This window comes from Pagrus major, chromosome 23 (assembly GCF_040436345.1).
Source record: "Pagrus major chromosome 23, Pma_NU_1.0".
Lineage (NCBI taxonomy): Eukaryota > Metazoa > Chordata > Actinopteri > Spariformes > Sparidae > Pagrus > Pagrus major.
In genome coordinates, this window is record NC_133237.1 from 6,798,620 (window position 1) to 6,822,336 (window position 23,717).

The 23,717-nt window shown below is 42.0% G+C and overlaps 1 protein-coding gene across 1 annotated transcript in view; it reads right to left on the minus strand.

Moving 5' to 3' along the window:
• Window positions 1-16,020, minus strand: part of pkn1b (protein kinase N1b) — a 35,236-nt gene extending 19,216 nt beyond the window's left edge. Inside the window, exon 1 of the mRNA XM_073494971.1 lies at window positions 15,897-16,020. Within this exon, the coding sequence (XP_073351072.1) occupies window positions 15,897-15,923 (27 nt within the window). The 5' untranslated portion in view covers window positions 15,924-16,020. The remainder of the gene's footprint in view (window positions 1-15,896) is intronic.
• Between the last annotated feature and the right edge of the window lie 7,697 nt (window positions 16,021-23,717).

Sequence of the window (23,717 nt, forward strand, 5' to 3'; positions counted from 1 at the left end):
AGACCTTCTACTGAGAGGGACTTGACATCTAAATGAGGAGAGGCATTGATACTAAGCTGTGTTATGAGCAGGCCAAATTTTTCTCACGAGCACAAAGTCAGGAAGAACAAAATTTGTGAGAAAACGACAAAGGCATTCTCTGCTTTTCAACAAATTATGCACAACATCAAGCATCCTCTTGATACAACACCACGCCATATGGCTAACAAACTGCACACACAGAGGAAGAGTCGGCCATACGCCTGCTGTGTCCACGGGAAGCTGAACGGACTTTTTGGAAGCTTGCATAAAATCTAAATTGAGAAGAGAAGCCGGACAACAAGCTGAGTCGTCACCTCGGAGACGTGAACGAGCGGAGATCACACACTGGCTGATCACAGACCCTCGGCCTGTTTTTGACGTGCCCCTTCGCTGTCCGACGTCTGACCTCTTCCTGTCAGTGAGTGACACACAGGGTCATGGGTTTATCTGAGTCAGACACTCTGCAGTGCGAGGTCACTGACCCCCTGAGCTCTTACTGTGTGGCAGATGGCCCTCTCTGGGCTCCCTATCTGGGCTCCCTATGTATCTCTATTGTATCACACTCATTACACAAAAGGGTACACGTTCATAGACAGAGAGGGCGAGGGACAAACACACACACAAAGAGGCACCAAACCATATTTAGTTCTCCTTCTTCTGCCACACTGCTATAGGGGAATAGGAAGTGAAATAACATGATGTGAAGCCAATATATGCAAACACGGACATTTGCCTCGCTTAGTATCATTTTGATAAAAGACATAAATGCTCCCATATCTGTGAGCAGGTAGGCAAACATTTCCTTACCGAGCAGCTGTGGCTCTCTGTGCTCCCTTTGTGATGTGGACAGGTGGCTGCAGATATAGCAGCCCCCATCCATCCATACTGTCTCACCTTTACAAATATGGCTGCGCTGTCATTAGCAACTCCACTGAAAACCTGGGACTTCAAAAACACGAGCTGCTGCTGCTGTGATGCTCGTAGTACCAAACTGTCTCACTCACTGTGCCACTGAAGTAGATGCAGTTACTCAACCTGTGCCGAGCACAGTATCAGGAACTAAGATCACAATCAGTTATATATACAGCTCTTAAAGTTGCAGTCTCACCCTGGTCACCTGGAACACATGCTGTGCAGTTATTACCTCAACATCCAAGTTATCCCTCAAGTAAGAATAGAAAAATCAAGTGATTGGACACTGACAGTAACTACAAATATCCTGTCTTAGCTTGTTTCAACTCTTCATTGAATCTACAGTAGCTGCTTGTTTTGCTGCACAGCTTAAGTTTGTAATGACAGACTCTCCATCAGTTTCACCAATCTTGTTTTTCAGATTTTCATTTAAAAAATTGAAATTACTTTCCGTTTAAACAAGTGGTTTCAAACCACAGCACGACTCCATTGTAATACCTTTTTTTGAAATCTTTCTATCGTTTGCTTTGACAGTCACTAGTTCCAATTGTTGGAAATCTCACGAGCCGGTAAGTGTATTGTGTTAGTGTATGATAACTGGCAGTCATCAGCCGTCTATCATTATGTGCTGATGAACAGTTGCTTATTTACTCAGCGAACAGACGCATTAGCATTCACTTGGAGTCGTGTTTCTGGCCACCTGGTGAATGGAAGTCCAATTATCACTGTACGAGGGAAATATTTCTCTCTTTAGATGCCAAATGCTTCACAGATTTCAACTCCTAATGGCAAACTAGGCCTGTCTGCCAGTTTAATTCTGGAAAGGTAGCGTACAATTGGTTTTTAAGGATTTACATTGTTGTTGCTTTTTTCCCTTCAGTGGAGACCAAAAAAACTGGGAGAATAGCCAGCCCTGCTTTTGATTTAGATGCCAGAAAGTGAAAGCTAATTTTTTATTGATTTTTGTAATCTTCATGGTTGCAGTTCAATATAATGGGCATATTCTTAACCAAAACATGCTTAACGTCTCTTGGAACTATTACGGAAATATTCTGGAAATTTGTCAAAAATGTATAGGCCCTTTGCAAACTATTGATCAGTAAATAAAGAAATTACTGGTTAGCTGCAGCCCTGAAGTGATCGCAAAGTACACCAACAATCTGTATCAGTTATGCTAAAGAACATAACAAAAGGTCATAGCTACAGTATGGCAGACTTATTGTCACAGCATGTTTGTATGAAACCATACTCTTTCATACAGGATTGTGGTCTGCTGTTGACAGGTCTTCTGACCCCAATGAACAAAAATTAAATAACAAAATTTTCTGTCTGTCACATTGTTTAGATTGCTGTTCTTATGCCTCTTTCTCTCCACAACCCCTTTCATCTTCCCCTACCTGTATTTTCTTTGCTTTACACCTTCACCCTTTCTCACATTGCTGCCTTTTTCCTATATTTCTTCATATCATTGCCAATCTATCATGCATTCTCCGCTGTGACACATTTTGGCTCACAGACTTCTGCCCGGTGCTGCCAGTGGGTGACAGAAAGCCATTTGATTAAGTTTTAATGGCCCGTCAGCTCATCTTGGCTCGTCTGTGTCTAAAAATAGAGATTAAGTCCTTTTTGTTGGGGTAGAGGCAGTGGGGGAATTCTCCAGCTGCCGGCTCTTACTCTGTCATTTTATTACTCATTCACTTACTCACCAACACCAGCAATTCACAGGGAACAATAATAATGATGGAGCTTGGGAGCGGACTTTCAACCTAATTGTTAAAGTGTAGTGTTGCCAAAAATAATAATCATTCTGTAAATGTTCTCTAAGCCTCATATTGCAGGGAGGGATGTTTTTGTATGGGAAGTGGAGGATTGGGATTTGCAGGACGTTACTGGTGATGAAAATATGTTTATCATCAGGAAATGCGGATTAAACAGCGTAACACAAGGTCATGACGTGAGCATTAGTGTGTGTGGATGTGGGCTGGATGTTGTTAGAAGCTGCAGGAACAAATGTGACCCGTGGGCTGAAGTTGTTGAGAGGAGGAAAGGACAAGAAAGAGTACAGTTATGAGGTCCGATTTCTCTTAATAGTGGCATTCATCACTTTAATGGCGTGTGTGTGTGTGGTAGTCTGAAACACTCCATGTGAAAGAGAGAGTGAGGCAGACAGAATTTGGGAGAAACGCAACTTTAAATTCTCCTCACATCCTGATGTCTGCACACAGCCTCATTCAGCAGGCAGTGGATGGGATTTGGGTTAAGGGGGGGTGTGGGGTTGTTTGGAGGTTGAGGTGGAGTGGGGAGGTGGGGGGGAGTGAACAGTGAATTCCAATTAATCTCTCTAAAGAAGGCACACACACACACACACACACACACACACACACACACACACACAATGATGTCCTCATGCCACTGCACAGCAAATAAAACAGATACCAAATGAATAATATAAATAATACACGCATGGAGGGAAGGCCTGAACACCAAGACACGGTAACACTCATATCATACATGCATACACACACACACACAAACACACACACAAGACTAATGTACTGTAACTGGTCAATAATGAATAAAACAGCACAGTAAGGCAATGTCAGATGGATGATGGGAGTACTAACAGGAGGAAATGTTGCTCCTCATTATGGCGACATGGCAGTTCAGAGGGAAGTCTGCAGAGTTAACTTCAGGACACTGTTACACTCAGTGAGCAGAACAAGCTGACTCTTATGTGGGTAAGTGGGCCAATTTGACTGGAGAGCAGCAGAGTTAAGTGTGATGTTGGTCGTGACTCTGCTCAACAACAATTTGGTGCATTCCACTTGGTTTGTATTTTCGGCTGACAGACAAAGACAAATATTGGACTAAATATCAAAATAATTCAATGTAATGATGCACTTAAAGGAACAGTTCTCCCTGTATTCAGTGTTTGTTCTAAGCTAAACAACCAGCTGTTGGCTGTAGCTACATATTTACCATATTTCCATTGTTGAAGTGCCTTGGTAGCCAAATGGTTACACTGCACGGTGTATAATCAAAACATTGCTTTGTTGCATGTGATGCCTATTTCTCTCCCCCTATTTCCATGCTGCCTCCCCACCTCATCCTGTCTAATAAAAAGGAGAAAACATATTCAAAGATATCTTTAAGAAAGAAAAATGACTGTATATACAAGACAGTCGGAACCAATGTTTTTATTAAACTCTAGGTGGCGCATAAGTGTATTTCTCTTTTCAAAAGGTTGGTTGATTGCTTTACAGGGGCATTTTACTGAGTGGATATTTTTAGGCTGTATCGTGATACACCATATAGCTCTCTCTTGATATTTTGAAATGTCGTCAAAAGCACTTTATAAATGCTAGGATTGGGCAACAAAATCAAACATCACAATAGTCACAGTAATATCAATAAATACCTTGATATTGATATTGCAACAATATTGGAAGGATGACTATTGGTGCTTTCACAAAATGTCAACACAATGAGAGTTATGGTAAATAATCATCAGCAGTGTGGATATAATGAATACGTGGGTAAAGGCAAGTATGAGAACAAGTAGAACAGTGTGGCAAGTTCAGAAAGTGACATCACTTTACTGTAATGTAGCCTTTAAAACAAGGAAAAGACAACACGGCCATATCATGATATAACGATATCCAAAATCTCAGATGGTATATATTCGTATATAGTTGTATATATTGCCCAGCCGTACATCAGGCTTTGAAACCAAGAGAAGTGGCTGTTTAACGGTGGATTACTCATTGCACTTTCAGAATTTGATACATCGGGTTTGAAAACAACAGAAGTCAGGATAACTCGGCCCCTGCTGCATCGATTTTGAAAATTCTTATTTTAATCTTTAAGTTCACCAACATTATCCCCTTTAAGACCAGGAGAACACAAACTAAACAAAACACAGAATTCCCAGCTGATATCTACTCTCATATTACAATTTCAACTCTGGCCCTCTATGAATGAGTTAACGGCTTACACAATGTACCTTGGACTGAGTGTGTGTGTTGCCTGTTAATCCTTAAAATCCCTCATATTCCAGGAGAAATTCTGTTGCCAAATCTCCTTTTGCCGTTTTACAGTGCAACATGGCTGTATGTATGTCCTCTGCACTACCAAAGCTTGATGAAGACATCACGTGCATAAGGGGAGATGATTCTTCCAGTCTGAGTAAACAGGAGAAAGACTGTGCTGAAGGTTAGGTGAGAAAGTGTCTTGTGTGTGTTTCAGTGCACATCTGTCTGTGACTGTGTGCTGCAGCAGTGTCCGCTCCACGGCATGAATGGCATCTTTGTGAAAGGGTCGATCTTCTCAAGAGACTTCAGTAAACGCTTATGTGTTTGTGTTCCCGGCTTTGTCCATTGTGAACTCTGCAGCAACAAACAGTTGCTCTGTTCAGGCCTCTACAGGAATAAGGCAGCATAAACCCCCAATAAGAAAGGCTCTATAGTCCAGATACTTAATCTACTTCTGTCATGCATGTAGCAGCAGCTTGAGGAAAACAAGACAGGTGGACGACGCTGAAAAAATATGAAAATACACTTGCTGAATGAGCAAAAACTAAAAAGTTTCTGAAAAGTCACCTTCTCCAGCAGCTGTGTCTAAGCAAGTATATTCAGGCTCATAAAATAAACAGTAGTCATTTGCAGGCACTGACCAGCTCAGAGGTAAAAAGGTCCTTGGATGTGAATCCAACAGACACAGCCCACGTTTCTGTGAATGCTCCACTGAGCACTACCTGCATATAAAAAAGGCAGCAAACAAAGTTGTTGACCTACAACAGTCAACCTGAATAAGGGTGTTACTCAGAGGGGAACTAATGAGGCACTTCATGACTTTACAGTCATGGCTACTTTAACCACTGTCATGCTCCAGTTGTTATCTTTCTAGACTGGGGAGGTGGATGTCGGAAATGGTGATAAAAAACAGATGCAAAAACAGGACCATATGTATTCTCCCTGTTTTTTGAGAGATGAGGACTAGATGAGGACTAGGGCTGAATGATATTTCATGTGATGAATGATATCCATCCTGAACAAATCAGAACACACTCTGAGTCGTCTGAGCTGCATAAAGACAGAAGCCTCAATGGAGGACTGTAATCTGAAAAAGTAGTTAAACGTTTGATGCCAAGTGTTTGAGTATTAAGTTGCTACCAGCTTAGGCGTGAGGCTTGCACAGCGCTGTGTGATGGGGCCATGATGTCTGACGTGGGGATTTTCTGCAGCCGTCCAGCCATCTCAGGGTCCATATTAACAGAATATCCTACACTTCCTCCTTCTAGTGACATGAGCCCACAGGGATAGACTGAGGGATACAGATGGTGTCTGGCGAAAAACCCATGCTGCTGCTTGACTTTCTTACTTTTTCAATCTACAGGCAAATAGACACACACACATAAACATGCACATGGTGCTAGGATAGCACAGGTAAAGGCGGGAGAAGTTTTCCAGCAGAAAGGTTAAAAGAAAGATGAAAAGTGCTGTACCACCATGCACTAAATATAGATTTTCCAGTGCTGTGTTCAATTCCATAATTCAGCATCTAACAGCCCTGAAATCTCAGAGGAATCCGACAGTTCAAAACATGAATGAGATAGATGATCCATTAGCATATCCCCCGCTGCCTGGGTAAAAATCTAAACTCAGATGTTGCGTAAATCATACACGGATGTCCATGGGAGAAAATCACACACATGCGTTTAAATCTGTGGTTAACAAGATTGCCTATCCATCTCTTACTCCTGTATCTGGAAGATAACATGTCCACTTACATGCTTTATGGCAGATGCTTTAGTCTACATGCAGTATGTTCCCAAGTCACCTACAGCGGTCAGGAGGGGACACGGGGAGCGGAAAGAGCCCCGCTATGTAATGGCATGGTCGAGCAGGCATGTTGGTAATGGACATGGAAAGCAGATTAAAAATGATTATGGCAGAAGGGCTGAGGGGGATAAGAGGTCCATTCTATAATGCAGATGATTATCCCTCTTTACTGATGCTGTTGATTACGATAGCGTGGCACTTTTAAAACACAGGGTAAGTGGAGGAAAAACACACACGCTGCACACATGTTTACAGATCTGTGTTATTTTAATTACAGTATAATGGTTAATGAAATCAAGACCCCATTAGTGAAGGCAATGAGCTTCTAGGTCATTGTAGTTCACAGACAGCAGTGGCTCATCTGCACATCCCCAGAAAATTTCCATTTCCATTTGTGACAGCTGTACTACATTCAGTCCTCCACTGCGCTCACACTACAAGACTTTTAAAATCCGAACCGATCAGGTTGCATCACGCACATAAAGAGAATCTTCACAGATGTTCTCTCTAATCTCAAACCTGCACACAATACACAACTTGAAAATAATGGCGCAACACACACTACAGGATTTTGTTAAGATTATCGTGCCAGAGGGAGCGGTGCAGCGCCTCACGTTATCCCTCTCACTTGATCTCAAATGTAAACAAATAGAGACAACTTGCTGTAGTAACTTTAATACTTTGCAGTGAGAAAAAAGCAGGTGAAACACATCTAGATGATAAAATGGTCGGGGTGATGCGGTCAACAAAGGCTGTCTATTCTTCAATGAGAAAACGAGGTGAGACTTTAACTGTTGGTTTTATTTTCTGTCAACAGTAGTATGCAAACTAACGTTTGCAAACTAACGTTTGCATACTAGCCTCAAGTGCTAGGTTTGTTTACTGTATCTTGGCAACACAGTCAGCTGCTCCGGGATATCTCTCTCATTGGCTGTTGTGAAAGAAATTACGTAATGACAATCGCTGTCGTCCGGACTTTGAATCCTAGATATCAAACATGTTCGATATTTATCAGGGTGGCCCTGATGAGTCTGTAATCCGGACACTCCTGTAATGTGAGCCCGGCCTGAGGTAGACAACAGTTTGTAGGCTGGAATTATTTCATATTCTTAATAAATCCAGTACGAAGACTAAAACCAAATGTGTTTAAGGCCATCCTAGTATTCAGTCTGAAGAATTAAATTCTTTCCTACTCTTCCTACATCGTTTAATTAGTTTGAAAGTAAAAAAGTCTTAATAGCTACAGCCACTCACTGTAGTCTGGAACAAATGTTACTCAAACAGGAGTAACAACTGTATAATGCATTTGTTGGGGACTATATTTTGATGCACTAGAGAATATTTATGGCCGGATGGTGTATGTGGGATCAGCTCAAAATAAACTACAGTGCAAACACTGAAGGAACAGTGTGCAACAGTGTGGCTCGTTTTTTAAATTTCTTTTTATAGATTTTAGCTACACTAGCAGCGTGGAAGTATGGATGGCAATGTTGGTCTGTCTGTCAGTTGGTTCACCTCTTTGGTCTAGGCTGAAATATCTGAACAACTGTTCGATGGACTGCTGTAAAATTTGGTCCATTACCATATCCTCCCACTGGCCCCATAAAGATTAACTGTAACAATTTTGTTGATTTGTTTACTGTTCAATTAGCACAATCACTAGGTCAAAATTTAGGTAAAAAAAACAAACAATGATATTCCAATCAGCCTCAGTGACATTGTTAGCATGTTAATACGCTGAACATTGTGATGGTGGTAAAAATATTTTAACAGCTAAACATCAAACATCTGTACTATAGTGACGTGAGATGTCTCCACAGAGCCCAAAGGATACAGAGGTACCCACTGCCATACCACCACACTACAGAGCAACTTTATTCCTTGGGCTGTGAGACAACATGATTCATTCTCCACTCCACTTTATAAAATACTGTTTTGTTTTTTCTGTAATGTAGCATAAAAAGACTCAAACCTAGTTTCGTTTTGCAATGCTAGTGTTGTGAAATGATAAACAACTGTACCTTGTAAACTACGTATACTATATAAACTATACTGCATTATACCATACTTTATTATACAATTATTGTTGAAGGATTAATTCACTATTATGTTTGGTCATTTCATGGAATATATTGTCATTTAGAAAAAACTAGAAGCCTTATCCATTAAAATGAAAGGCATGAACATTCAGAAGCAAATATAGCAAGCTACGCTTCATAATGAGCCCAAAATTAGAGTCATGTGAAAGAAGAGGATCAAGACAGAGCCCATAATACTGCTTTACTGCCAGTAACAAATCACATGGCAGCAGCTGCAAAGAAGACAGTTGGTAAAGTCCCAAAACTACCAGCCACACATCTCTTCAGAACTTTCTCTTTTCTGTCTATTCTCTGGACTTCCCCCTGAAGATGCAGCATCCTATTCATTACAGACTATTTATACTCCTCCAGTTACAACTCCCATAATCTCCTGCGCATTATTGGTGCTGGGTAAAAAAAAAAAAAAAAATCACAATGGCATCTGGCTGCTATTTGTGCCTCAGTATCCCACTGTTCCAGCAGTCCAGCCTGAGAGACTTTAATAACAACAATGGCTGCAGTTTGGGTTACATTTGGAAGGGCAAGCTTGTTGTTGGACTACCTGTCTGTCTCCCCGTCTCAAGTAGGTAATAATAGCTGTTTTTTCCCCTGTCTGTCTCACTTTTACGACCTCTGGGCTGACAGGAACAGACAGTCCACTGTTGAGGGCGGCATCACAGCCGAGTGCGCCGCCACTCTGGTGAAGCCTCAGGTCTGTGCTCCCCTTAAACCCAACACCACTCCCATAGCACAACACAGAGGCTATCACATGACCTATGCACAGTGGCGGGATAACTCATCTCATGTGCCTCAGGTGTAACCACAATCAGGTCACACAGCACAGGTTCCTCTCTTTCTTTCTGCATCAGTTTCTAACTAGAGACCATCTTATGATGGATTCACACCAGCTGCGATGGACATGTTGATGTTCTGACCCATGAGTACTGAGTACTACACACCCATCTTCAAACTCAGCCTTCATTTTGATCTCAACTACACACCTGTAAAGTTTTGTGACCGTGTCTTGCCCTGTTGTAATGCTATATATAATTCACGGACAGACTGTAGTAGTTCCCATTACAATAGGCATCTCCAGGACCACATTTTGCCATGATTTAAACATTTAATGGAGCAAAGTTAACTTAAAAACATGGTTGAAGGACAATCAGCTAAAATACACTGAGTACAGACAGTATTGGTCCCTAGTGTTTGGTTGGGAATTTCTTATACTGATGAACCTTCTGTTTAAAACCTCCGTTTTTAATGGTGTTGGCATTGCTGTCTGTGCCCTAGTGGGAATTTAGTATTGCTTTTCAGATGTTTATTTCAGGGTGTTTTTCATACTACAACTCATCGTTTTCCTCTGTAACCTATGCATCCGTACCAAGCTCCACCAAGAGACTATAGATGAAAGTTAGTTTTAAGTTAGATCTGGTACAATATACATATTTTGCATTGTCCCTCCTAAATAAACAAGAGAAGTCTGGCTTCCAGCTGCCAGGTGCTGCCATCTCTGAGTAGCTGCCTCCTTCAGTTAAGGCCTGGTCACACCATGGAGTGTCACAGCTAAATTAATCTGTGCGTGTTTCTCGAAATATTTAGTTTTAAAGGCTTGGTGATTTATGGATTACTGTACCTGATGAGCCAACCACTTACGTGATAGCCAGCAATTAACATGCTAGTGCTAGTTAGTCACAAAAGTTCCTCTTGCTTCATCGTTCACTTTGGAAATACTGTCAACTGGGCGAACTGCATCTGCTGACAAAGATCATAATGATGATCCAGAACAGGTACTCAAGGGATCTAGTAGCGAGGTTGTTTTCTCGATTTTTTTTTAAACAATTTAATAACTAATTACCTTCCATAATTTTAAGTCAAATGTTTGAAAGGGTCAAAATCAAAACAAAATAGCAGCACGTCTTCAGTTTAAGGCACTAAATCAATAATATCATGTTTGATTTTGTCAGTATCGATCAGCTCTACTTAAATGCTATTCTGCTGATTCAATATGAAACCTCTTTCTTGTTTGCCCTTTTTACCTCAGAGTGAGGACAAACACCACAGCGTAAGCTATTTCACAAGCAGAGCTGAGCCTCAGTGCCCACTGGCATTACAAAACTACTTTAACAACCAATCAATGTCTGTTTCTCAGGCGAACACATGGCTCCTAAATGGCTCCCTTCCTTTGTGACCTTCCTATCCTCAAGTCATACTGAGAGAAATATCATTTCCAGATTGAATTTACGATATGTTGCTCCCCCAGCGTAACACCAATTCTATAACTTGTCCTTCTTAGCAGCACATTCTTCAATCCTGTAATACCGCAATCCCTTAAAGCTCTAAAACACACAACCAGCTTAGAAAAAGCCAAAATGTAGCTGAGGAAATGTAACCAGTGCAACCAGTAGTAAGTCTATCCTTCACCAGGATCTCTGTTGTATTTTGTTATTTTCTTCCTTTTTTTTGCTTGGTGATAACTAATCCTCTGAAAGCTTGGTGGATGGATGGCATATAGTAACAACAGCTGGTGTTCAGACTGGTTAGCTAAATGGAAATGGGCCTGATGAAAGGTCAGTAGAAGCAGCCATTAGACCAGCATGAAAACACAGGGAATCATGGACACCAGCCTGAAGGGATACTTTGAATTTTTCAGATTTTTTCTCCACATTGGCATTTTAGATATCAGCATTCCTCCTTGGCACTACTGGAACCGCTCGACTGCACCCTAATGAGCGAGCTTAGGGCTGGAGGCACCTATCAGGTTTATTGATGAATGCCATTAAGATGTCCCGTCAATGCATCAAATCTGTGTTGCAACAGATACAAGCTTGTCTACTGGTGTGTCTGGGAGGAGAGACAGATTTTTGCAGACACAGTGTAATCCTGGATTCAGGCTGGATGGACTGGATGTGGGGGTGGGGGGGTGGTTGTATATGTGTGTGAGTCTGACTGAGGGCACTAATGCTACCCTCGTAGGAGGTCAGAGACACAGCGAAGTCCACAGTCGCCTAATCCTATTATCGATAGCAGTGGCAGCTGGAGATAAACATTATGGCGAATGTGATGCAAGACATCACTGTGTATTATAACATATATGGAACCGTCAGACCTCGGCATGTAGTGCTTCTAAAATCAAAAGTCCTCCGATGCCATTAAAGAAATGGACAAAGTTGCTTTTGCTCTCTTGCATGATCAATAAAAAAGTCATTTGGTCGGGATCTTTGCTGCTCACCACTGAGTGAAGAATCAGCTCCTCTGACTTACAGATAATAACTACAGGAAACTAACAGAAATAAAGAATTCATGAGCGGGCGGCCGCAGAGTGTATGTTATATTATCGGCTCAGTGCAGAGCTCATATCCTCAGCAGGAGACTTGATTTACATTCCTTAAAGTCATCTGAAGGAGGAAGAGGGCCAGCATTAATGCGAGAGCGGCAAACGAGATAGAGAGGGCAGAAAAACACTAACAGCTAAGATACACTTTACACTGATGGTGACACTGACGGCCTCCTTCTGTGCATACATGAATAATGTGTTTTTAAAAAAAGCAAGGGGGAGGAAGTAGGAGAACATAGACAGGGTCATGTCAGCTGTTTTCCTCTGTGCGCCCAGCAGTCTTGACCTCGAATAGGAGGCAACAGTAAAGGCTTGATGAGGTATTCAGGAGAAATAAAAGGGAAGTGTGCGATGAAGCCAGCTCAATCAGCACACCGCTGTGCCTCGGTCCAGCCTATCATCATTACCAACATGGCCCCTTGATCTCAATCAGTCGTTGCTCGCTGCCTGTCCGCTGGCCTGCAGTAATGATGACTGAACCACTGTCATTGTGACAGAGGGAGGCCGAATTCATCAGACCAGTTCAGGCAGTTCAGGTACTCGTCAAAGTCTTATAGATTCAGTCATCTGGCCAAATGTGTCATTGACACCGCAGGGCAGCAGAAATCTACAGTTAATTGTGCTGTATATGGCTCATGGGCTACTGTAGTTCAATGTAGTGATGATGTACAATACGAAAGAGATCTTACAGATATTGGGCAAAAAGGTGCATTTCACTCATTTCACACATTGAGTTAATTTACTTATAGTGAGAAGTGAGAACAGCACTACTGACTCTGAAAACATTATGACCTCTGTGATTCTGGAGGGAGCATTTTAAAGTCTGAGAAAGTAGCCCTGATGTTGCCATCTTGGGTCAGGGTGTGAAGAATGCAAATGTATCACCGAAAGCCTGCTTTACAAACCATCACACTGTTTATGGAAGACGTGGGCATTTACTAGGCAGGGAAAGTCTAACAAAAGATCCTACTAAGTTGCATTATGTGAAATGCAGTATCCAGTGTAATTGGATCTTGACAAGAGCTTCAGCTATTAGTCAAACAAATGTCACTTTAGGCAAATCATGCTGCCTACATTACCCATAATGCACCCCGCCTACTGAGTGACATAATTTGAGGAAATTGATCAGATGACATGCAGCTTCCTCTGGAGCCACCAAAGGCTTTATGACTATTTTCACAAAGGCAGTAGTACCCTCCAAGACCTTTAAACACACTTTATACAAATCTTTGAAATTTGTGGAGATCCTTTTAAATATGACGGCCTTACACACTGGACATTACAGGAAGCACTATATATTAGCTGTTATTGCTCCAGTGCCAAAATAGGCAGTGCAGCTTTCCAATAAACACTGGAGGCTCCCTCTCCATTCAGGGAAACTACTAAATGTCAAGGAAGAAGTCAGTTTTTACTCACAACAAATGATTCAGCAGTGTCAAATAGACTGTGTGAAGGATGGAGTGTGAACGAGCTGATTTCTGGAGAACTGGGCACCAAACCCACACAGGGCTGGATACAGGAAATATGAGTGGTTCATTGTTTTAATTACATGCAGTCACACATCAATTAATAATCCTTCTTGTAACACACTGTTTTTCATTCAGCTGTGTAGACCTGTAGCAAATCGAAGGTTTTAAAATTGACTAAATAAACTACAATGTCCACTGCACATGCTCTGTTTAACTGTGTGAAAAGGTTTGTGACAGTGATGTGCCGTCTCCTGGCATGAGCTGAACCGGCCATAAATTTTTAACGCTTCCCTCCGCTGCGTCCTGGATCGGGCTGACACCAGAGTGACTGTAACCTAACCCCTCTACATTAGACCTGAGGCTCTGACACCACAATGCCTTCCATGACTCACCCCTGACTCCACCCAGAGGCCACTGCCGTGTCACAAATGGGAAATCGTTGCATTTAATTTTGGGAAATCTAGTTTGTATCAAGGCTGCAGAGGAGGCCATGGCTGTAGTAATTGTATCAGTGAAATGGTGTTTATCCACTTTTGTGTGTAAAATAAAATTTTTAGAAGGTCACACTAGTAATGGAGGTACAGTCCTCCTCTGGCCTGGAAATATCCGGTTTGTCCACTGGCTCTTTGTATATGTTGGCCACTGAATGAAGTCACAGCGGTGGCACAGATATTCAGGACAGCAGCACTCCTTTGTTGTAATATTATTCTGCTTTACATTTGCCGGTTAATAATTATCTTAATAAAGAAAGTGCAGGCTGCTCTACAGTTTTCTCCAAGTGCTTCAAATGCTTTGTGTATTTATTGTCACAACTGTGTCAAACAAAGTTTATCGAACTGCTGTCTTTCCTGCTATTTGAGCTGATCAATAATAACAACAGTGTTCAGTGGTGGAAAGTATCTTACTTACTAGTTCTGTACTAAAGTATAATTTTGAGGCACTTATACTTATGTATTTAAATGTTATTCTACTTTCTACTTTCACTCCAACACAATTCAGATGGAAACATTTTACTTTTTACTCCACTGTGTTTATTTGACAGGAGAAGTTAGTTACTGGTTATTTTTCTGTTTTATATTTTGTATTGAAAACACAATAAGCTTATTATTAGATCAAAGCGATGTTTCTCAACGCTTATGTCATTCCACCCACAAAGCAGAGATTAGCGAAAACACTTGAAAACAAATAAAAAGTTGCCTTTTCTTTACACGACCCCATTGACTACCTCTGAAGAGCCCTGATGCCTTGGCTGAGAGCCAGTGAGCGCCCTCATTATTAAGAACATAAACTAGCTTCATCTCGACCAGCTACAACAGTGAAAAGCTACTTGAACAACTGTGCGTCAGTATTAACAATGAAATGATGTCATTTTTCTGTAGATTGAATACCTTTTAAACTTTAGGTACATTTTGATGATAATACTTTTAGGGGAATTTCCATGATTTTTACTCGTAATGTGAGTATCTTTGGTTTTAATACTGTCACTTATGTAAAGGATCCTACAGTGTTTAGATGACAGTTACCAAATCTGGTCTAATTTTGTCTAATAAATTGTGTGGTTCAGGTGTGGGAGCAATGGCCAGGGCATTTGGGAACCAAAGGGAGGTTCATTTAAGGGGCACTTGTCAGCAATCAGTTTACTCATCATGGGGGGTAGAGCTGAAAAGATTATTAGATAAACAGCAAAATAATCTGCAAATTTTTTATATAACAGATTGATAGTTCAAGTTGGCTTCTTAAACTGTGAGGATTTGTTGCTTTTCACTGTTTTATACTTTGCAAATCATTCATCAACTAATTGATCAGAATAGTACATTCATGAATGAGCAAGTTGTTGGCTGTAACTCTTACATCAGTCGTGAACATGGCTATCTTTCCCATATTTACAAATCTGCAATTTAATAACAGATGCGTTACAAATTTGGTGTGTGGACTTGAGATGGTCATTTATCAGGCATGGAGGGTCTCATGAAAGACTATCTAGTTGCATCATGGGAACTGTAGGAGTTAGCATTTTTGGAACTTGACCTTCAACTGCAGCTTCAATATTCACCTTTCTTATTATCTCATCATTGCATCATCAAAACAACAGTTTGACTATTTCCATCACAGACCTCCTCCCACCACTACAACATCTCCAGATGTTTCCCACATTTGACCTTTACAAACACAGGTTTATGGACTTGAAGCTCCAGCAGTCACATTAACACAATAACAGAGCAGAAGTTGGTAAACTCACTTGTAGCTCGTTGTTATTGGCCATCATGTGCAGCGCGGCCAGCCAATTAGATGCGACGCCTGGTGACTTCTATTAATGTTTCTCTCACTTTACAGCCGTCAGATCATTGTAGAAATCGCATGTGAAGTCCTCCAGTGGTTAACGCGAACAGTCCAGCGTTGGATGTCCTGTGTGATTGTGGGAAAAAAGACAGTCAGCAGTCCCGGTGAAGATGCAGTGTGATGTACCGACTTGTATGAAAAACAAGTGAATCAAACGTTAACATCGTGACGTTTGGGGGCACGACAGAGGAGCAGGTGAGCCGAGGAGAGAGACCATCATCACCTCCTGACAGCAGGATGTCAACTCTTGGACTCTGATCTGCATCACGCAGTGCAGTCTGTCCTGTAGTAGTGTGAGTGCGACCGCTGCTGCTGCTCCTGCGGGCTGTCTTCTCATCCTCAGGGAGAAAAACACTGTGAGGAAACCCGAAACCCGCCAGGATCACCGCCACACTCCGCTCTGCATAATACAACAAACTGAGGCCATCTTCCCCGCAGCGGTGCACTCCTGCTCGGCTCTGCGGAAAGCTGTGAGCCGGCGAGTGATGCTGGGGAGGAGGAGGGCACAAATGTTAACTCGGTTTCACAACAATACCAGGCACTTCCGGTCACAGCCTTCAACATAAAACGTCTGTCTATCAATTTACTAAGTCGATACCTTTTACAACTAAAATAGGGAACAAAATTCCGCTGCGTTCTCTAGTTGGTTAAGTTAGAGAGAAAATGTTGGTTAGCTACTAAGCTACACAAGGCTAATTCTTATGAAAACTAGCTAGGGTTATGTTACTCAGGGAAACAGTTAAGCTAGCAAAGTAACCGCTAACGTGCTAAACAAATTACAACAAATTAACTTACACACATAGTAACAGAGACATTTGTTGTGGTAATTAGAAGTCCTATTCGTACAATATAACACTACATAAGCCACATTTTTACCGACAAAAACAAACATTAAAGTATTACAGAAGACTTTAGAGGAGTTTGGGGTTCACCACTCAAGTCTGCAGGGGCCCGCTAGAGGGCGCTGTGTTGCACCCACACAGTCCCAGCCTGGAAATGAATGGTACATTACGTAATGATCAAACACTGTGCTGACTGATGTTTAATATAATTTACTTTAATGGCAAGTAAAACCGCTAGCTCTGCTACGAGCACCACATTTATACCGGGGTGGCTGACTGGGTCGTCCATTGTTCACAGTGCTGCGGTTCTATCCCCAGGCCCGTCCACATGTTTCCATGTCTCCAAAGGCCTCTCCAACAAATTATTTAAATGGCCCCACTTTTTAGGGGCCTCTCATGACCCAGGGCCCGGGAAAACTGGTGTGCCAACAAGGCTCCACAAACAGGCCAATGAAAACACTGATATATGGACATAAAAAGCGAGACACTAGTTTTATTGAATGCCTGCTATTGATAATGCATTAAACATCAACTGTTAAAAAGTGAATAATAGTATGAGTCCTGTTTTAAGGAAGAATACTTTGTACTAAGTAAGTAGTGTAAGTAGTTTAATAGCTGTAGTCTTACTTATAATTGAGTAATATTTTAATAATGTAACTGTACTGTTCAGCACTCTTTCCACCACTGATTAAAAGTCACTATTTTTGTACCATTGTGTGTATTGGACCTGATGAGGCGTGGCTTTTATTATGAAAGCAACACATTTCATCCCGTGCTCTTATTGTGGCTTCCTGTGTCCAGCTTGACGCAGCTGTGGATGGGCTCAGATCTCTGCGGCAGCCGAGCGCCCTCCAGCCTCCACCTGAGACCTGTTGATCATGACAGCACAGTAGACCGGCCTGTTGCTAGCTAAATGTGTTAGCTTCGCTGCTTCTGAAGTGGGGTCAACTGAGATATTCACAATTTGTACCATGTAGGCCTAGCGTAGCTAATTTATACAGCTTCTTCACTGATGTTTTAGAAGACATTTGTGCCTTTGAATCCCAGAATCTAAGCTCAAAGTGTAAGAGTAAAACAGTTTGTCTTTTTTTAATGAATCTACATGTACTAAGAGATTATTGCACTGGATGTTCCCTGTGCTAGACTGAGCTGTGGGCCCTCCGTTCATGTGTAGAATTGAAGATGTGCCCATTAAAGTTTTAATAATGTGAGGTGTTGTGTTCTCGAGCAGCTCAGCAGAGTGAACATCCTCTCTCTCAGGAGCTTGCTATTAACAAATAGTCTTTCCACCAAAACGCTATCATAACATTTATACGTCATACTCACATTTGTTCTCTCCCGTAGTGTCAGATGGCGCTCATCTGCTGTCAGCAATTCAGCACAGAGAGGAAACCCAACCAGCCTGCACTGCACACTACAGTAGATGGATGAATGAAGGCCTTATTGCCACTAGAGGAATTTGCCATGCGTGAGACGGCAGCAGCAACAATATGACCTCTGTATTACTGGATTCTGTCACAGACGGAAGCAAGAAACGCCCTGAACTGACGCAGGAAAAGGAAATGCACCAATTCACTCATTCTCATGTGTTCATTACACTGTCAATGAAATGGGTAGACTGCAGAAAAGGCACAGAAAGCTAAATTTGGAGCATCTTTGACCCTTTAACACACAATCAGTTTGATTTAGTTTGATTATGGCTTATTTATACTGTTGATGTTGTTCTGGTCCTTGGTTATGTTGTCTGCAAACAAACCGTCCTTTATCAGATAATAAAGTATGGAACTGAATTCATCCCCTCTGACACCATGAGGTTGATACTACTTGATGGTGAACCATGATGTTTGCTAGTCAACTCTCACACCTGATTTAAATAACAGTTTTTACTTCCAGTAATCATCTTCCTTAAAGGTTCATGCTATGTGTGTTAGTGGCAGATGATGTCACAGAGTCAGAAATGTGCAGCAGTAATTAATAGATTGTTTTCACAGCAGACATTTTGACTTGTCAAAGCAGGAAAAGCACTGCTGGAATTTCCTGGATCAATGATGGCTTCACTCCGTTTAGGTGAGCTAGTTTCAGTGTCACGGCAGCCATATTGACATGAAATAGAAGGTAAACACAGGTTTAATTAATGACAAGTAATGAAGGTTCAGTTCCATTTAGTGTAGCAGAGATTTTGTAGCGAGCCAACATGCACAATAGCAGCACCTGGACTCTGTTTGACCTGAATGGAACAGAATCTGAATTAGCATCATTGGGAACACCTGTGTTTACTCTACTGTTTTATGTCAAAATGGCTGCTGTGGAAAAGGTCTGTTGTTCATGCTCACTCACTGGCATGGCATGATACTTAATAGAATCGAGCAACCGTTAGCGTCATTGGTCACACCTGTGCTTTTCCTGCTTTGACAAAATCAAAATGTCTGCTGTCAATTGTGAAAACTCAGTGTGAACATGTAAGTCTCTAAAGATCAAATAAATTAGCTACTGTAGTTTTAACTAGTTTATCATTGTTAGGTAGTTTAGTGAAGTGTTTCCCAATCTAAAGGTCAGCTCCAAAGCATCACCAGATACATCAGTTATTTGAAGCACACTGACTTTTAAAAGAAGAAATGAGACATTCTCTCTCTTACAAACAAAAAATGAATCCATGAGCAATAAAAGACCCTTGCTCAAATTAACTTAAGGGTTTTTGCAGCTATGGCCCTTATTTGGTCTGAAGCTTATTTTTGCTACAAACATGAAACCTGATAAGGAGCATCGGCTGCTTTTTTTGTAAAGGGTCCAAAAAATATGGATGCAGTTTGTGTGCACCCACTTGAGTAAATATGAGTACTTTCCACCACTGATCTCTGTCATTATTGGACAGCCAAAATACAGAGAAAGACAGCAATGTGTTAGACTACCAGTATGCAGAACTAAACTCTGTAAAGTTTATACTTTACTGAAGTAAATTGGACTCTAAGCAGAAGAGATAAGGATGCTGTCATTAAAGGCATACATTTAAAAAGCTTTCTAGAAAACCGCCGTCAGCAAGGAAGCTGAGTGCCTCCTTATCTTTTCTTTTTCCTGTGAAAAAATACATATGCATGCAGATAGTTGCTGTTGACGCCTGTTGTTCTGTGACTAAAAAGATCTGAATCATTTCAGTATTATTGTCAGTGTGCATGACAGTAGAACAACTACTCTATTATATCCTTGCTTCTGTCTAGTAGATTGACATATGCACCATAACACAAGCATGGACAACAGATTTCAAGCAACTTTATTTCATATTCGGAGCAGTGATTCTTCACATTTTTATACTGAAATTCATTTGGCCACTGGCACAACAACAGCACAAAAGGTTTTTTTCCCGATACAAAAGAAGATAACCAACATTCACAAAACAAAACAATTAAAAATGTAAACACTTAAATTGTATATTAATCGTATGATATGTAAACGAATTGCAAAGCTACACAAGAATATCAATGTAAAGGAGCTTGAGGCACTGTAGACTATTATTAAAACAATATAGATGCACATATAGGTTCACTCATAAAAGCATGCATTGTTATTGTTGTTGTGCTTGGTCACATATATATAAGGTAGTAAATTGTGATAAACTTGTAAAAACTCTTCGATATGATCATATATAGCAGCATACAGAATCAGTGGCTACGTTCACATGCACAGTGTGGCTGCAGTATAAATTTTTGATTGATTTAGAAAACTATAATATATAATGTCATAAATATTAATTTAGGATCCATTTAACTCCCCAGTTTCATATAAAATTGTGCATTTTTAGTAATATTAGCGGTGCATAAAAGCGTATAAGTTAATAGATCTGAATAGAAAACAGATCTGATGATTTATTGTAAATCAACATCACAGTGACATTGCACATGGAGCGTCGGGGTTGGTGTCTCTCTCATGCAGCCAACAGGTGGCGGTGTTGTTTTGTATTTCTACAGTCTCCAGACTGACCTCACCTACCTCGTGCAGACACAAAGAGACAGACACAGGTGCTTTTTCTCTCTACACACCAGACATTTAAAGTCACAGTTATTGAAAAGAGACATCCTGATCAGAATATGTAAATACGTATATTGCACAAATCACGAGGCAGAGCAAAATATTTGGAGAGTGTGTATAAAACAGTCTTATGTTATAGTGAACACATACAGTTATAAGTAATGAGCATGGGCGGAGTGTTGGTACTCGACTACCTCCCACCATCCTCCACCCTCCCATCCCCACACCCCCCCTACTGGTGTGCCTTGCCAGAGTGGTGCATTGTCTCATCTCAGACATCCTCCTTTCTCTCCCACCATGACATCATCGGTAACCTCGGAGACTCCCTGAGTACTGACCGACCCAGGAAATGAGGTTACAACTTTGGAATGTGAGAGGGGAAGACAACAACCATACCCCTCTCCCTCCAGCCCACCACCACCGCCACCAGCACCCTCACCCCCATCAGTCCAGCACCCTCCTGGCCTTCCCTCCCCATGGCAGCGGAACAAGGAGGGCCTTCTTCTCTCTCATGCCCCGTCTTCCTCCATGACTGACGACTCTATTAAATCCATGGAAACCTGGTTGTCCAGTGAAGTCACTGTAGCATTTACTGACCAGAGACCAGTGGATGTGGGTGGGTGGGTGGGCGAGACGGTGTGGGCGGAGGGGGTAGTATCACATCATCATCTACACACAGGCCTTTTCACACTACACTCCTGACACACACAATAGGTTTTTCACACTTCACTATGAGGATTTTGGGTCCACGAATATGTAAATCTAAAAACAGTACTGCAACTTACCTGTATAAATACTTTGGCCTACACAATAAATAGAGGGAAGAAGAAGTGCAATATGTCATAGCTTAATCTCTCATTTGAGAGGGTGACCAGTATTTGGTCTCAGCATCTGGTTGTGATATATATAAAAGAGAATATACAGTGGAGCGCAGCCCCACACAACACAAGACGACAGTGTTTCTACAGCAGTGCGTTTCAGAGTAAGACAGCAGAGGACTGTGCTTTCTGGTGAGGAAACATGCTCTAATGTAGGGTTACGCTGTGTGATATGCATGGAATCAATAACACGGTGCATCTGTTCTAATGAGAGAAAGGATGTTGCTCTGAAATCAATTTTGAAGTCAAGTTTGGATGGTCACATGATGATGTGACTTGTGATGGGATAAAAAATGGTATGAATTAATCTATTATCCCTAAGATCCCTCTATGGCTTCAGAAATAACTGCTTTGTGTGATATGTTTCACAGGAATGTTATTTTCTTCCAATATAAATACAAATCTGACATAAAATGTAAGTCTTGTGGTGTATTGCATTATGCATTATTAAAGAAATAGTTTGATATTTTGGGAAACAGGCTAATTTGCTTTCTGGCGGGCAGTTAGATGAGATTGATGCCACTGGTTAGCTTAGCTTAGCACAAAGAATGGAAACAGGGGTAAACTGCTAGCCTGGCTCTGTCCAGAGGCACCAAAATCCACCCACCAGCACCCTAAAGCTCACTAATTAATACCCAGAGTGTAAAAATTTCAAAAGGGTTATGGGCCTGACTCTTTTTTTGGGGCTTGGAGCAGTAACTTTGAGTCTGTCACTCAATAACCGCTCCCTTTCAAACGGTGAACTGTTATTACACGTTGATCTTAGTTAAAAAAAAAAAAGATATGATGTGTTATTGTGAATTGTAGAGGTGCTGGTAGACAGACTGTTACATTTGGACAGAGCTAGGCTAGCTGTTTCCAGTTTTCATGCTAAGCTAAGTTTACCAGCTACAGTGTCATATGACTGTACAAGACTGAGAGGTATCATTCTTCTCTTCCTGCTCCCTCTCCACCAGAAAGCTACTGTTATTTCCCAAAATGTTGAACTATTCCTTTATTGGGTTTGCTCATTGGTTGATCAACTTGTTGATTAGTTGTCTTCAGTGCTGGGTCTCCACCTCCACCACAGTCCAGTCTCCAGGCGGGGAGCTGCTCTGGCTGTCTGGGGAGTAGCTGCTGACGGAGGTGACCGTAGCAGCAGGAGGGCTGAACTGGGGCAGCAGATTGGGCCACATGCTGCTCTCCAAGGGGCTTAAGGTGCCTCCCGTCCCCACAGGGAGGAGGAGGAGAGGAGGGCAGCCTCTGTCTCCAGACAGCACCAAGGTCTGGTTAATGAGCTGCTGGACCATGTCCACCTTCTTGTTCCATTCCAGTTCCTGTGGAGGCACTGGACGCAGCTGCCTCTGGAAATCCTGTGTGACGCTCATGGCGGACGGCATCCTCTTCCCTCCCACCTGTTTGTTCCTGTTGTGCTCTCCTCTGGCCTCGTCCTCCTCGTCGCTGGTTTCCATGGCTTCATAGATGGTGCAGAGCCCCGAGGACGGGGACAGCATGACTCCAGTCGGGCTCCTCCTCAGCTGCTGCTGCTGTTGGATCTGTTTCTGCTGCATGCGGTACTGCTGCTCCAGCTCCAGCTGCCACTGCAGAACCTGCCTGCGGTGCCGGTGTTCCTGCTGCTGCTGTTGCAGCTGCAGTTGGAGGAGCTCCCTGCGCTGCTTCTCCAGCTGCTTCTGCTGCTCCAGCCTCAGCCGCTCCTCCTCCAGCCACTGCTTCTTCTGCCTCTCCTGCTCTTGACGGTGCTGCATCTCTCTCAGCTTCTCTTGGTGCTGCTCCAGCTTCCTTAACTGTTCTCCCCCAGGGCGACTTTCAGTTATGGTCTCTATCAAAGGAGGAGGGCATGGGATCCTGGTGAAATGTGCTGCAATAGTTGGATCAATGGGCCTCCTGTTGCCTGGGACCAGCGCCAAGTAGTGGCCATTGGCTATTGGAATAGCAGTGGTGTGGTTTTGGTTCCAGTTGTTTTCCTGGGAGTGTGTT